Raw genomic sequence first — 14,898 nt, forward strand, 5'->3', positions numbered from 1 at the left:
CTTTTGATGACGACCACGCCAAATGTATAAAGGACTAACATTTAAGGGTAATCACCTATAATATCCGGGTACTTAATGAGGAAGATGGATCTTCCCGGCTGGTTGATTTCCTTGAAAGACAAAAGCTGATACGCGATGGAAAGGGCAAAGCAAGGAAAGCTTAGGTCCTTGCGATATCCACTACTGCTGCCATGTAAAAGAGCGTTTTTTCATTTTTCCTAACAAACAAATCGTGGTACAAAGCTCAATAACACTATTGAAATAAATATCAATACGCCACAATAAAAATTGACGAGCGAAAATTCGGTTTTTGATTTGTGGCGGGAGAGACTCCGTCGCCGAGTACTCTCGTTCACCCCGGGGACGAGCATCTAGCCGCAACCCGCATTAAAGCGACATACTTCAACATCTCGTTCATCTGCGCCCACGCTTCGACGGACGAGCTCTCAAGGATCTGTCCCCTTAAGGATATCAAAATCATGCTTGGCGATTTCAATGCCAAGGTAGGCAAGGAAAGGAATTTTGGCGCCACTTTCGGAAAACTCAGCCTTCACGACAAAACGTCCGATATCAAAATAAGGCTGATCGACTTCACCGGGGCCCCAAATGTTGGTATGCAATATCTATTAGGTTCAAGCATAAAGGTATCCATAAAGCTACATGGCTATCTTCAGATGGGAAATCGAGAAACTAAAACGATCATGTTGTGATAGACCGAAGACACACTTCTAGTCAGATGACCATTCCACAAAAAGGTGGCCATCTTAGCCTCGGTTAAAAGTTTCATCGAGCGTTTTATGTGAAATACTGGAGTCCACCATCACGGAAGTGATTGGTTTTTTCAGTCTGTCTTTATACCTTTCGAATCCACCATAGACCAGGAAAAGTCTCGCGAGAATAGGACCGACACCAACCATCTATTTGTCGATTTGAAAGCCGTTTTCGGAAAAACGAAAAGAAGTTGCCTTTATGTCGCGATATCTGAATTTGGTATCTCTGCCAAACTAATGCGGCTGTGTAAAGGATATCTGCAAGCCGTTTGATACCAAACGAGTTTTCAGACATAGTGACTTCTTTCGAGTGATTTCGTTATTTATATGTTGGACAATAACCGCATAACTTAACCGCTCGCGGTCATCATTGGTGGTGTCTGCTCGTAATTATATAGAGAAGCAAAGCGCATTTATCTGGCCGTGAACGAGGACAAAACGAAATATATCCAATCATCGGATAAACAGTCAGGGCATTAGCGTCTCGGTTTCAACGTCACGGCTGACGGTTACACACTTAGAAATGTGGACAACTTCGTTTATTTAGGAACCAGCTTTAAAACCCATAATAATGTCAGCCTTGAAATCCAACGGAGAATCACTCTTGCCAACAAGTGCTACTTTCGACTGAGTAGGCAATTGAGAAGTAAAGTCCTCTGTCGTTGTACAAAAATCACACCCGCGGAGCCATAGACAATGCCAACATTTGAAGTTTTCTGGAGAAAGATTTTCAGGTAGAGGTTGGTCTCGTTTGTGTTGGAAAGAGCAGGTAGAGAAGAACTTGGCATTTCCAATTGGCATCAGTTGGCACAGAAGGGAAACGACTGGCATATTTCGTTGGAGTCGGCCCAAAAAGGCTTAGGCGGTTACAGTGTCAGACAAGAAGAAGAAGAATAATATAATAACAAGGAAACATTAACACTCCGATGAATTTTATATAATTATTAGAGAATTGTTTTTCAATGCATACAAAATCGCCATTGAAGTGCTAATCAACATAACGGCGTCTGTGGGATGGACACAATTGAATTTACTGCAGGGTATGTGACTTACTTTATGCCGTTTTGTGCTGCGTTGCCGCAAACGTGCTATTAAATAGATTTCAGCAGCTAAGTGGAAAGAAATCATGAAAGTAATGAAGTGCAGTCAGAAATGTCTGTGCTGCTGGAATATATGGTTTGGTTTCCTTCATAAAAAAAAAAACAAGAATTAAAAATAATTTAAAAAATAAAGCATGAAAATCATGCAGTTTATTTGAGGGCATATGTCCGTTTATGAACTTGCACTTAAAGTTAATGGAGAAGACCTAATGGTATTCAATATTTAGCTTCATGAGGTAAACAATAAATTTCTTCACCATGCAGCATACGGAAATCGTTGAATTACACATACACGTTTTGAAGTTTTGTTTTTAGTAATTATGACGCAAAAGAGCTGTGTATCTTATTTAGCAATTCCTGTATATATGTATACATATATATGTATATATAGATAACCATAGCGTTCTTGGAAACGGCTCTGATGAAATTTTTTACACAGATAATATTTTGGATTTTTTAGGTTACCTGAATAGGCACTATCTCCGAGAAGACTCGTATAAAGTTGCCACCTATTCGAAGTTTGTTACAAATTAATTAAAACATCATAATATGGTATCAAATGAAAGGTATTTTAAAGATTCGTAGTTCAAAAAATTTCTTAATAGGGTTGCCACAGATTTTGAATCGCATATTTATTTAATTTTTTGTTTAGAAAAAAAGGTTAAATTTTACTTTTAATGGGGACCAAGGGAAGATTCTTAAACAATGCTTTCCCTATATACAAAATATTATCCCTTGGGATAACAGTGTAAGTTTGCAACTTAATTCGATTCTACACAATATATCTAAAACATCGCAATATAGATATCAAATGAAAAGTATTATTGAGAACTTGGGTCAAAAATTATTTTCCATTAGGGTTGCCACGCTTCTATGTAATACGAATTTTTATTTTGCTAATTTCAAATTTATTATGTATACACAGTACATATACACTTACGAATGTATGGTTAAGATATGTAAAGGGTATGTATAGGGTTGCCACCTAAATTAAAGGATATCGAAATCCAAATGTATTGAAAACTTTACAAAGTATATGCACTCCGGGCAACATTTTACCTTGTTACACAAATTTGATAAGTCGAAAAGTAAAATTTTTGAAAATCTCAAAAAACATGTTTTCTTTGATACTTCAAAAATAATGGGCTTTAAAGTAACATATGAGTACTTCTACCCGGTTTGATTCCTAATCCGAGTTGTCTCCACTCGGCAAACTAAGGCAAACTTCCAAATGTATGCCTAGAAAAGGCTTCTCATAAAAGGTACCTGATTTTTGGTGTCGATTTAAAACTGAATGTCTTTTTGTATAATTACGTTTAACACTAACTGAAGAAGAAGCTCTATAAAACGCAAGGTAAAAATGAGAGCGACATATATTTTTGTTTTAAACAAACTAACAATTCGAGAACATATCGAGCCCTAGCCGCCAAAATAACGTAATCGACATTTTTCTCAAAATTTTCCTTTTGATGCAGAAATGTATCTAGATTCTCTAGGAATATTTCCGCATCTAAAAGAAAATTTTGAAAAAAATGTCGCTTACGTTATTTTGGCGGTTAGGGCTCGATATATCCGCAAAGAAAAATAGAAAATAATCAAGTAATTTTTAGCAAAAAAAAAACCGACTTCAACTCTCATATAAAAAAGATATATATATATATCTCATGATCCACCGACCCGATCTTAACCAGATTAGTATGAGATCACCTCTGAGACACTACTTTTCCGATGCAAAAATCGGTTGACGTGGTCCAAAGTTATGCGGTAACATACATAAAAAAAAAATAAAAAAAATATTCTGACGAACTCATAACCTCCTCCTTTTTTGGAAGTCGGTTAAATATACATAATCTCAATCAAAGATCGTTTGTTAATCACCCCGTTTAAACAGGCAAATCTCAGAATTCTAGCCGTCATTATTATTCTCACATCTCAAGGAAAAGTTAAGTTTCTTCTCTGTGCCACCGTGTTCACTTTTTCTGAAGTTGGCAAATTTGAGCAATTGCTTTATCTTTATGCCCGCTTTATCGCTCAGGTCTACAATAGTTGCGGCGTCCGAATTTTTTGAATATTCTATAAATCTTGGCAATCTCAATCAACGATGAACGGAATTCAGTCTATGTATGTGTGAGTGTAAAGCTTTTGGAGCTGCCTGTCTGAAACAAAAGAAAACCACTCGTTTGTTCTCTCTAGCTCCTTGAGTGAGATTGTGTGCTACGTCTTGAATGGAAATTATTATTTTTGATACACCTGTGACCCGTTGATGAGCCTACGATATCTAATGGACCACAGATTCTCTTGATCCATAAACTGACTTCTATGAGTCTTACTGCTACAACAACAGTTGTTTAAAGCAATTTCAGCGGAGATATTGCAAGGATATATATGGTGTATGCGGACGTCAGACGAAGGCGCGCTTACACAATTTCGTACTCTTTGTATGCATACTTAACCCCATACTTCATTTAACCATATAAAAGTTAAATTCTTATATCATAAAAATAAAGCCAAAACAAACCATAAATACTCCGTTTCTAAATATGCTGACTCCAGCGCCATCTATCTATTGAGTTCAACTTTTGCAGAAGAGTTTCATTTAATGAAGCTAAAATCCATTATGAATTTCAACCAGATCGTACAATAAAGCCGGCTTTTCAAAATATTTTGACCGTCTGTTATGTGTTCAGTACCAAAAATTTTTCCTATAACCCGGGCCCAACTATCCCTTATTTACTTATGTTCAAGCGTTTGCCAAACACACCTTACATATTGAGCCTTATGAATAAACAATAAGCTATTGTTTTTTCTTAAAATTTCAGACCTTTCACTTAAATTTGTTTGAAAAAATGGAGTAAGCGGTCTGAAATTTTAAGAAAAAGCAATTGCTTAGTTTTTATTGATTACTCATACGCACTGTCACCCCTGTCAAGCAATAAAGGATATAGCTACAGTTCAATCAAAGTTTCGAGATTTTCAAGGCTTTCGAGGTTTTCTCTAATAGCTCTCATGATACCTTTTATTTTGATTGGATATACGTATATATGTGAAGGCAGCTTAAAGCCTTCCGATGCATCTTTGCAGTTCGTGCTCTGTGTGACACCACATACCTATCTATGTATGTTAATAGTACTACGTCAACACATTATTGCAAGTGTACAGAATATAAACTTTGGATGGCTGATTATTTACCATAAATACGTATGTACATAACTACCTATTTGATATTCAGTTGCGTTAATGACATAGCATTGAATTCAGAACCTAATGCGTTGATAGTGCCACTCATTTCTAATCTCAAACGGGATGTACTATTCAATTAACGATTACCGTCAACAGCAACAAAGAGCATACGAACAATACCCGCGTAGTTGTAATGCCATTCATATCCAAAAATGACAATTCAATGCGCATAACACAGCTGCGTCCAATGTATGTAATACTACCGTCATCCGTTGATACACTTATGTACATCCTTTCACCCAACTTAATGCTCGCTACACCCCTTTTGCTGTTAGTACCTGGAATGAGCACCTGCATGGGTTGGCGTTTGCGAATGTAAGATTGTGTATGTGTATGTGCGTATTATCTGTGTATAAGCCTATCCACATTCATGAAATCTCACTTATTCAGCTAACCTATTAAACTAGTCAGTGAGACGATTAGGCGCTGCAATGTGAAGGCAACGAAACGATGAGTCAATGAGACGCTAGCTGATTCGTTTCAAATTTCATTGATTTGCAGAATGTACATTAAAATCACTTGGCTGTCTGTCTACCTAGGCATTCATTGCACACATAGTAGATGTATAATCTATTACTGTATGGATGAGATTACCTTCACATATGCCCGTATGTGTTTATGTGTGTTTGTGTATGTGCATGACTGCGTCGATAATACCTTGTTAAGTTAATCTGACACGTATAATGTGCGGAAATGGCTGAATGAATAAGGCCGTGCGGGGATGGAGAATTGGTAATATTGGCAGAAATCTGAAACTGAAATTGTGGCGCAGATAAGGTGTGAGGAAATGAAAAAACACCAACTTAAGCGAGGTCGCCGACAACGCCCTTCAATAGAGACACGTTGGCTTTGGTATCGGTGTTGGCATTACACCAAAATCAATTCAATTTTGAACACACAACGATTCAAACGTGACCCGTTTTCTACCTCAGCACATACATATCTACATACTTATATACATTTATATGCATAGATAAATGCTTTATATATATGTGGTGCGTTTGTGAGTATGTGTGGTGACATAAATAGCTCAGTTACTGTGTCAAGCTCGTACGTACATATAAATGGTAAGTATATGTTACATATTAACCTTCTCGCAGCAGTTGCCATTGTCTTCATTTCAGCTTTATTTTTTTATTTTTCACTTGCATTACTTCCAGTTCAAATGAAAGCACTACGAAAATTAATATTTATTGCGTTCGTGCATTCGTATATTGGAATTTTTAAGGTCTTCTGTAATTTAAATGACAGTCGTGCAGAACGACCTTTAATGTGAGATAAGCGGTAAAGAAATTGAATAACTGCGAAATTAAATAAATAACCATACGAGTAAAATTTCTATGATACATGCTCAACGTTAAGTTCCTGGGCTCTATAGCCACCGCGGATAAACATCAGCTAAACGTGCAAGTATAAATGCTAGCTGTTGCCTCTCGAAATACATAAAAAGCTTCAGGGAATCTTCAACCATCAATGATCTGCTATTTTTCATATTTCGAACAGAATCATGAAAATTAACCCGGAATAAAATGAAGTAAGTTACACATACATATAAATAACGAGAATAAATGTTATTACTTACATATCGATTTTGTTGATTTTATGACAAGAGTCATTTTCTTCGAATCGAAATTGAGAGTAGTTAGATGCTGCAAATAGACAAATATTACTGGTCAAACGTTTTATAGCGCTGAAACCAACTCTAAGAGTTCATCTTTGGCCCTGAACGTTAGTACATGAGTATCTTTATCAGAAGTAACTCGGAGAACATGTAAGATTTCCAACCAAAAACTCAGCACGTCATTCTCCAGCCGCAGTGAATGAATTCACGAGAAACATAGTGCTTGGAGGGCATGACAGTCGCTGCAGGTCTTCAGGAAAATCTAAAGCAGAAATTTCCCTCTCGAATGCTTACCAGGGGTGTAGCTATTTAACGTTGTATCAAATTACCAGGCAGATGTGGAATTCCTACAACTCAGTTAAAATCAGGACTCTGTTATAATTAGCAGGAAAATATACTATAAAATTACATATGTCTGCACAGGATACTGGCCGCGGGTGAACATGCCGAAAAAATTAGCAGTAGATGCTGCCAAAACTCTAAATGGCTCGGGCTTGGGAGAAACAGTTGACCACTTTCTCACCGAGTTCGCGGACCTTTTAACATTGAATCCAAAAACATTAACAAACCATTCTCACAGAATATATTAGACTGCAGCCGCTTCGATTTGTGTAATATACTTAACTATGAGGTGAACAAATAATCTGACAAAAAAGGGGATATAAATAAATAATGACTGTGTGACATCTTCCCATTACAACTGAGTCGTCTGCATACCAATGTACAAATCTAATATCAAGGCACCGAGCCTGTTAGATCAGTCCTCCAGATATGTGGTTATCACTTGGTAAATAAGAACTATGTAAACTAGCTAATAAGGTTTCCGTTAACTAATACTCAATAAGCCCTCGTCTCATGCATCTCTCCTCAAAGTACTAACGCCTAAGAATACGTAGATTTTAGTACTGCCGGATGAAGTTGCTGTATCTGGGGGTCATTTTGCCTTTTCCAAGTTTTTATTGCCTTAAAATCCTACATTTCTACATGCCCCCCCTAAATACGGCCTTGATGCTGCTTATTTCTTCACCTTGCTGAAGTTTCCGCTGCACTTTTGCAACTGCATCACCGACACCATTCCATATACATAAATAGTATACTGTTTGAGTATTGCGTCGGGGACTGTTTAGATAAGTAAAATTTGTATTTCTGCTTCGAAAAAAACATATAAGTATATTGTCTTCCACTTTGCCGCATAAAGGATCTCCGGTGGAGTCGTGGTACCCGAATCAAAAAAACTAGCATATGTTACCTCCTATCCCGTTTATGCCTTGGTTATAATAAAAGTAATGGGACGGAGTGAACTGTCACTTAACTATCCAATGCATTTTAAATGAAGACGAATCGTTATAATGGATGGGCGGAACGTAACAAACGGGATATCTAAAACCAACTGGTCCTTACGATTTGCAAGACTACAATTTACTTCCCCGCGATTTCCTAACATCCATTTATCTTCCTTAAGATGATTTGTGCCACCCATTCTGCAACATTTGAAAAAATGCAGTTCTCTTTTTCCTCTGAATCATTCCTTGACCTCTTCGTTTTTTCCATGCTTTCCTTTTTTCATACGACAATGTCATATAGTTTCATGTCAGCTACGAACAAATACGATATGATTTTGAAGGCGTTGTTGACCCAGGACTCCCTGAGTTGATTGTATGCCTTTTTTTGCCAAGGAAAGTGCTTTATAGAGAAGGGATGAGTATCGTATTCAGTGTTGCCACTATTGATTTTTTCCGACCAAATTTGGTCGCTTGTTTTTCATTAGGTTGGTCGGCAAAGTAAGATTTTGGTCGGATAGTTGAATTAAATTTTAAAATTCTTAATTATAAAATATATACATATTTCAAACATCATTTTGCATATAAATATTTGCCAATTGTACCTTTTAAACATTTGCCAATCCTGCCTTTTAAAATAAAAAACCTACTTGGTTTGGGCACTGATGGAGCCAATGTTATGGCTGGAGACTTGGGCGGGCTGAAAACATTATTGAGTGCAGAAACCGCTTTATTTTATAGCATATTATATAGTGCGCATTAGAGTGGTTCATAAAAACACTCTTTTTGGAAATTCATAAACGCTACAGCAGAATATTGTAATATCTGATAAAAAAAGAGACACGTATTTTTTTATTTAAAAAAAAAAAGTTTTCTTCGAGGTCGCGCTGGTCGGTTTTTTATAAAAACGCTGATGTTCTCAATTTTCTTATTTTCTTGACATGTTAAAATGCATCTAAAAATGTGGTTTTTACATATAATTACTCATTGGGGATCTTTCCCTTAATTACACACGTGTCTTGGACAATTAGAATGGGTCTAGTAAAAAATATGCTCTCAAAAAGACACTAGTAAAATTAAAACATTAATACTGAACGATTTACGCATTGTCATGGGGTGGAACTTGTTACCAGGGGGTTTCTGGGGTTGCTAATTAGGAATCTGAAGTCAGTTTTTCGAAATTCAAAATGGCGGATCCAAAATGGCGGTAAATTTTTTTTTTTACATTATTGGATTTGATAGAAACACGGCACTCGAGAGTTTTTGGGGTCGCCGATTACGAATCTGAAGTCAATTTTTTTAAATTCAAAATGGCGGATACAATATGGCGATCGAATTAAAAAAAGTACTAAAATTAAAACGTTGATACTATACGTTTTGTACATTGTCAAGGGTTAAAACACGTTTCCAGTGGGTTTCTGGGGTTGCTGATTACGAATATGATGTCAGATTTTCAAAATTCAAAATGGTGGATCCAAAATGGCGACCAACTTTAAAAAAATGATTGGATTTGTTTGAAACCTTTAACCGCCATTTTGAATTGTGAAAATCTGACATCAGATTCGTAATCAGCAACCCCAAAAACCCCCTGGTAACAAGTTCCATCCCATGACAATGCGTAAATCGCTCAGTATCAACGTTTTAATTTTAGTACTTTTTTTTTAATTTGATCGCCATATTGGATCCGCCATTTTGAATTTAAAAAAGTTGACTTCAGATTCGTATTTGGCGACCACACAAACTCTTGAGTGCCAAGTTTCGAACAAATTCAATCATTTTTTAAAAAAATTGACCGCCATTTTGGATTCGCCATTTTGAATTTCGAAAAACTGACTTCAGATCCCTAATTAGCAACCCCAGAAACCCCCCAGGAACAAGCTCCAACCAATGATAATGCGTGAATCGTTCAGTATCAACGTTTTAATTTTACTAGTCTCTTTTCGATAGCATATATTCGGGCACTAGGCCCATTCTAACTGTCCAAGACAGGTATGTAATTAAAGGAATGTTCCCCAATAATACCGGAGTAATTATTTGTAAAAAACAAATTTTTAGCTGCATTTTAACATGTCAAGAAAATAAAAAAATTGTGAACCAGAGGGTTTTTATAAAAAAACGACCAGCGCGACCTCTAAGAAAACTTTGTTTTCAAAATAAAAAAACACGTTTCTTTTTTTTATCACAAATAACAATAATTTGAGGAAGCGTTTATGAATTTCCAAAAAAAAATTTTTTTGAACCACTCTAGTGCGCATGCCACTCACTTTACCTTTGCTTAAATGTAAGAAATTGCCGAAAAGCATTGAGACACTGTGCCGCAACATATACAGTTCCTTTTCCCACTGTCCAAAGAGAATACTTAAACTGAAGGAATTTCAGGACTACTGTTCGGTAAAACTCCACAAAATATTTTGCATATTTCAAACACGATGGCTTTCACTAGGAAGCGTTCTGTTAAGAATAGTTGAGCAATGGGATAGTTTGAAACTTTACTTTATTTCCTGCTTTTACGAAGTAAACGGTATGCGATCTGCAGACCTGGCAGAAGGAATGTGTTGCAAAACCCAAATGCTATTTTTTATTTATATCGTATATTTTCCAAATAATTATCAATCTTAACAAAGATTTCCAAGCTGAAAGCTCTCGTTTGCCATACTGATATGCAACTATCAAAGCACATTATCTCTTAATTTTGAGTAACTTTATTAAAAAAGATGCGATCAGTAACATATTAATGTTTATTTTAATAATGAAAATAATCATATTAAAATATCTGACATTTTTGTTGGAACGAAAGCTGAGATGTTTATGAAAAGTAATGTCAATTGTTCTGGAATCCTTGAGATTAAAACCAATATACTAACGTTTTACATAGAGTTTTTGACCAAATAAATTTAAGATTCGATTTCAAGCAGCTAAGGTAGTTTCTAAAGAAGATTTACCAATTTTACCTTTTTTTTAAAGTTTCCCCCTCTCATAGATTGCACTCCGGATAGAATAACCACGCAGTGGAGTTTACTGAGGCTAAGTGAGCTTGATATTTCCAACGATATGGATATTGATATATTTTGGGAAAAAGTTTTTTCTATTAAAAATGGAATGAATTAAAATAGCTTCATGCTTCTCGCCAATTTTAGCTCTAATATAATTTAGTTACCACATAGCTCTGCGGCTGCAGAACTCAAATTTCCAATGTTTTCTTTGATAAAAACTAAGCTAAGAAATACACTTAAGATTGACAGTATCAATAGCATAATGTTATGCAAGGAACATGTAAGCAAAAAATGACCCGCACTATGTGTGGTCAGCTGCTAAAGATTTGCATGTGTAATTAATTGATTTAAATTTACTTTTAAGTTACAGTTTTTCAGTGCAAGGCCGTAGTTTAAACTAAGATCCGCCAAACAAATGTCAGCCAGCTGTTCAATTTAAACTCAGTTAACTTAATCTAAATTTAAACTGGCCTTGGAAAACTGGCCCTAAGAGATTAAACTTATTGGTACACAAAATGTATATATGTATATAATTCATACAACCAAAAAATGTTAAATAATCTGATTGCTATGCCTAAGTCTGTATCTGAATTTATTTATTTCTTGTTTGTTTTAAATGCACAAAGTAAACCTAAGGGTACGCAATTGTATTTTAACTCTTCAATAAACTTTATGCAATACAAATTCCTTTGTAGGGCTCCGTACAACTCAGTTGTTACAATAACAAGTATCGGATGATCGGATCTAAACTGGATGTGGTCCAAAGTTACGCGGTAACATATAAAAAAAAATCCGATTAATTGATAACCTCCTTCTTTTTTTTAAGTCGGTTAAAAAGAGGAAAATTAATGAGATAAATTATTATAAATATTTAATAGCTATATTTTAACATTTCTAATAAAATTTACATACAAAAATTTCAGTCCCTCCCGAAATTACACTCTGCGTACGCCCATGAAAGTACATATATGTATGTATTCTTGTCACAGTTTTTATTACAACAAAAAAAAATATTTGTATGTATGAAAAAGTTTAAATTTGTCAGTAAAAAAATGTTGTCACCGATACAGAATTGGGCTATTAAGCTTAAATAAATGAATTGTATGCTTTCATAATGCTTTTTTTTAATTGAAATTTATTTGGTAGGTTGTAAACGATTTTGGTCGGATTTGGGAAGAAAATTGGAGAGGTTAAAAAAATTGTTAGTCGCAACGCTGATCACATTTGAGAGAAAACGCTACCTTCTGCTACCTCTTGAGCTGCTAATTTCCTTATTTTTCTTCGACTAACATAATCAAAGTGTTGGCGAGAGCTTAAGTTACTCCTAAATACTTCATATGCCGACTCGATTGAGGTGTACTGTTCTGATTTTAGATAACATGGATATTTATTTATGTTCCAGTGACCTACTCTTACTTTAAGAACACATTTTAGTAATTTATCGAGCTTTTTATAGCGCATATATTCAGGTTTTTCTGACATATTTTTGCCAGCCTTGGTTATCAATTCGGTAAACAGATCTGAATCGCGGCATTCGTGATCGAGTTATTACTATTTTCGAATCGAAAGAAACAAAATGGCAGACGTTTTCTCCACAATACAATTTAAACGGGCCAAGCACATTTCGACTCAAGTAACTTCGAAATCGAATGGCGAGATTCGGGTCCAGGTTATTTCTCCGCATATGACCTCTCCCATAATGCCAGGCAGATTTTAATTTTCCAGCATGGCGCATGTCATATAATTCTTTAATAAATAAATCGTTTAAATAGTATTTAAAAATAATTCCAAAATAGGTCCAAAAATCTATTTCTATTATTACCTATCTGCATGCGTGTTACATTAATTTGCAATCATATAACGCATAGAAGCAGCACACTCCATAATCTTGATTGCAAAATAAAAACCCAATTCGTTGCCCTTAAACTATTTTAAGCCATTCAATTGTAAAAAACACCCTTAAGGAATTGATATTACCTACCCATATTTTGTCCCTTATTTAAAAATCCATTACTGCTGGAAAAAACATTTTTTCTTCTAAACGAACTAGAACTAAATAGCTAACTATCGCCTAGCTGGTTTAATTTTACAGAAGGATACTGTCTACATAAATCTTTTAAATAGAAAAATACTTATCAATTCTTTGTAGGAGCGAGCGTGGGTCGATTTGCTACGCCTAGATGACGTTTGCGGGTTTAGTACGAGGTATTTTGTTTCTATTTTAATTGGCTGCTTTTTTGTTTGATTTTATTTTGCGAGCCTAGGGCACACGCAGTTATGATTTATTATAATTTTATTCAAGAGCATGTAACCTCTCGCTGAGAGCCTATTAAAATGAGAGCTATATATATATATATGTGTGTATGAATATATCCATGAAGTTATGAATGTATTAAAATGTATTTATGTACATATACATATACATACATCCAAACTTGGATAAGCTGTATGAATCTACTCAAACATATGTATATAATCGTTTAAATATGTATCCACCTCTAATTTTGCATCAAAAAGGTTTCCTGTAAAGCCTGGATTTGCAGCGAATGAATGTGTGAATTCACGCGGCAAATGTGGACTGCCAACAACGAAGTGTTGCCGATACCGGTATATACCCCATGGCGAAACGCACTAGTGCCAAACTGGTTCGGTACTATAAAATCTAGAAACATGACTAGCACGCGTTAATTCCCTTTTGTAGGTTACCAATTGGCGAATTTAAAATTGCGATATCCTACGTAGTGTCTATTGCTCCACGCTGCATCCTTTTCAGGGTTCAAATGTCGTCAGTGACTACATGTTAAAATGATAGAAAAAGTATTTTTAAAGTGCAGAATGACAGCGTATTCAAACGAAGGAGTTGAAATCTTATGCAGAGTCAGATAATTGGCCTGCTGTTAGGACATCGCCATATTAACAAAGTCAGTTGCTTACAAAAAAAAGGAAGAATTCGAGATACTTGTATTTAATAAAAAAGTAAATATAAATTGCTTTCAAAATTGTTAAATTTCCGACAACATATTGATAGGCATACGTATGTACCCTTCAGAAAACTACCAGTTGTGAACTAGAATACTGCCTGTTAGCTTTTCAGCTGAAGCAGTTCGTCATGTATTCTTTTTCCATGCTAGCAACTGGTATTGTTAACATGGTGATGTCCTACAAAATGTCCATTGTCCGGCTATGCATCAGCATCTACCAGTAAAAATACTGATAGCATCATACCACTTGATGGGATAGTCTGCCGAATCATCTCCGTGAAATGAATATATGTGAAGGTTGCTACTGACGAAAAAAGGAGGTTTTTTTTTGTGCCAAGAGTCATAGTGTGTAATTACATACCTGCCTAATTTTTCCATTTTTAAGGAATCAGTTAAAATATTTAGGCAATCAAAGCATCTCAGTATTGTATACCACACTGGAATAAAATAGTTGCCCAAACAAAATACTTTGACAAAAATCTAAAAAATTAAAAAAATGTTCCTTTTAACCAACTGAAATTTTTATATATGTGCATATATCGGGTAATTCTAAGCAAATTTTTCCAAGAAACCATGGGTCTAAAGAGTTTGCCAAATTTCGAAAATAGGTTTCGAAGGAAATGTGAAAATTAGTTGTGATGTGAAAAAGGTTGCGCCCTCCGGTGGAAGGAAGCTTTAAGAAATAGATTCCTCATACCGAGAAAAACGCATTATTCGCGCTTTGGCCAGTGATTGGACTTCTACCACATTGTGGTAGATCTGTCACTTTTTTGAGCATCTACCACATCTACCACACAAGGTCTGAAATCTACCACATATTCGCGTTTTTGAGTAGTTTTATATTTGCTCGACATAATTTTCATAATTTTAAGATCAAAAATTGTCCAACACTAAACAGAATGGGAGGATAAAA

At 35.4% G+C, this 14,898-nt stretch overlaps 1 protein-coding gene across 1 annotated transcript in view; it reads right to left on the reverse strand.

Annotated features, from left to right (window-relative positions):
• Positions 1-446: 446 nt before the first annotated feature.
• Positions 447-14,898, reverse strand: part of LOC108360746 (translation initiation factor IF-2-like) — a gene marked incomplete at its 5' end in the record, with an annotated part of 143,369 nt that continues 128,917 nt past the window's right edge. The window contains 2 exons of the mRNA XM_017613167.1: positions 447-623; positions 5,231-5,401. Of these exons, the coding sequence (XP_017468656.1) occupies positions 447-623; positions 5,231-5,401 (348 nt within the window). The remainder of the gene's footprint in view (positions 624-5,230; positions 5,402-14,898) is intronic.

Source organism: Rhagoletis zephyria, unplaced genomic scaffold (genome assembly GCF_001687245.7).
Source record: "Rhagoletis zephyria isolate East Lansing unplaced genomic scaffold, Rhagoletis_zephyria_1.1 Rzeph_scaffold_00619, whole genome shotgun sequence".
In the NCBI taxonomy this organism is placed as follows: domain Eukaryota; kingdom Metazoa; phylum Arthropoda; class Insecta; order Diptera; family Tephritidae; genus Rhagoletis; species Rhagoletis zephyria.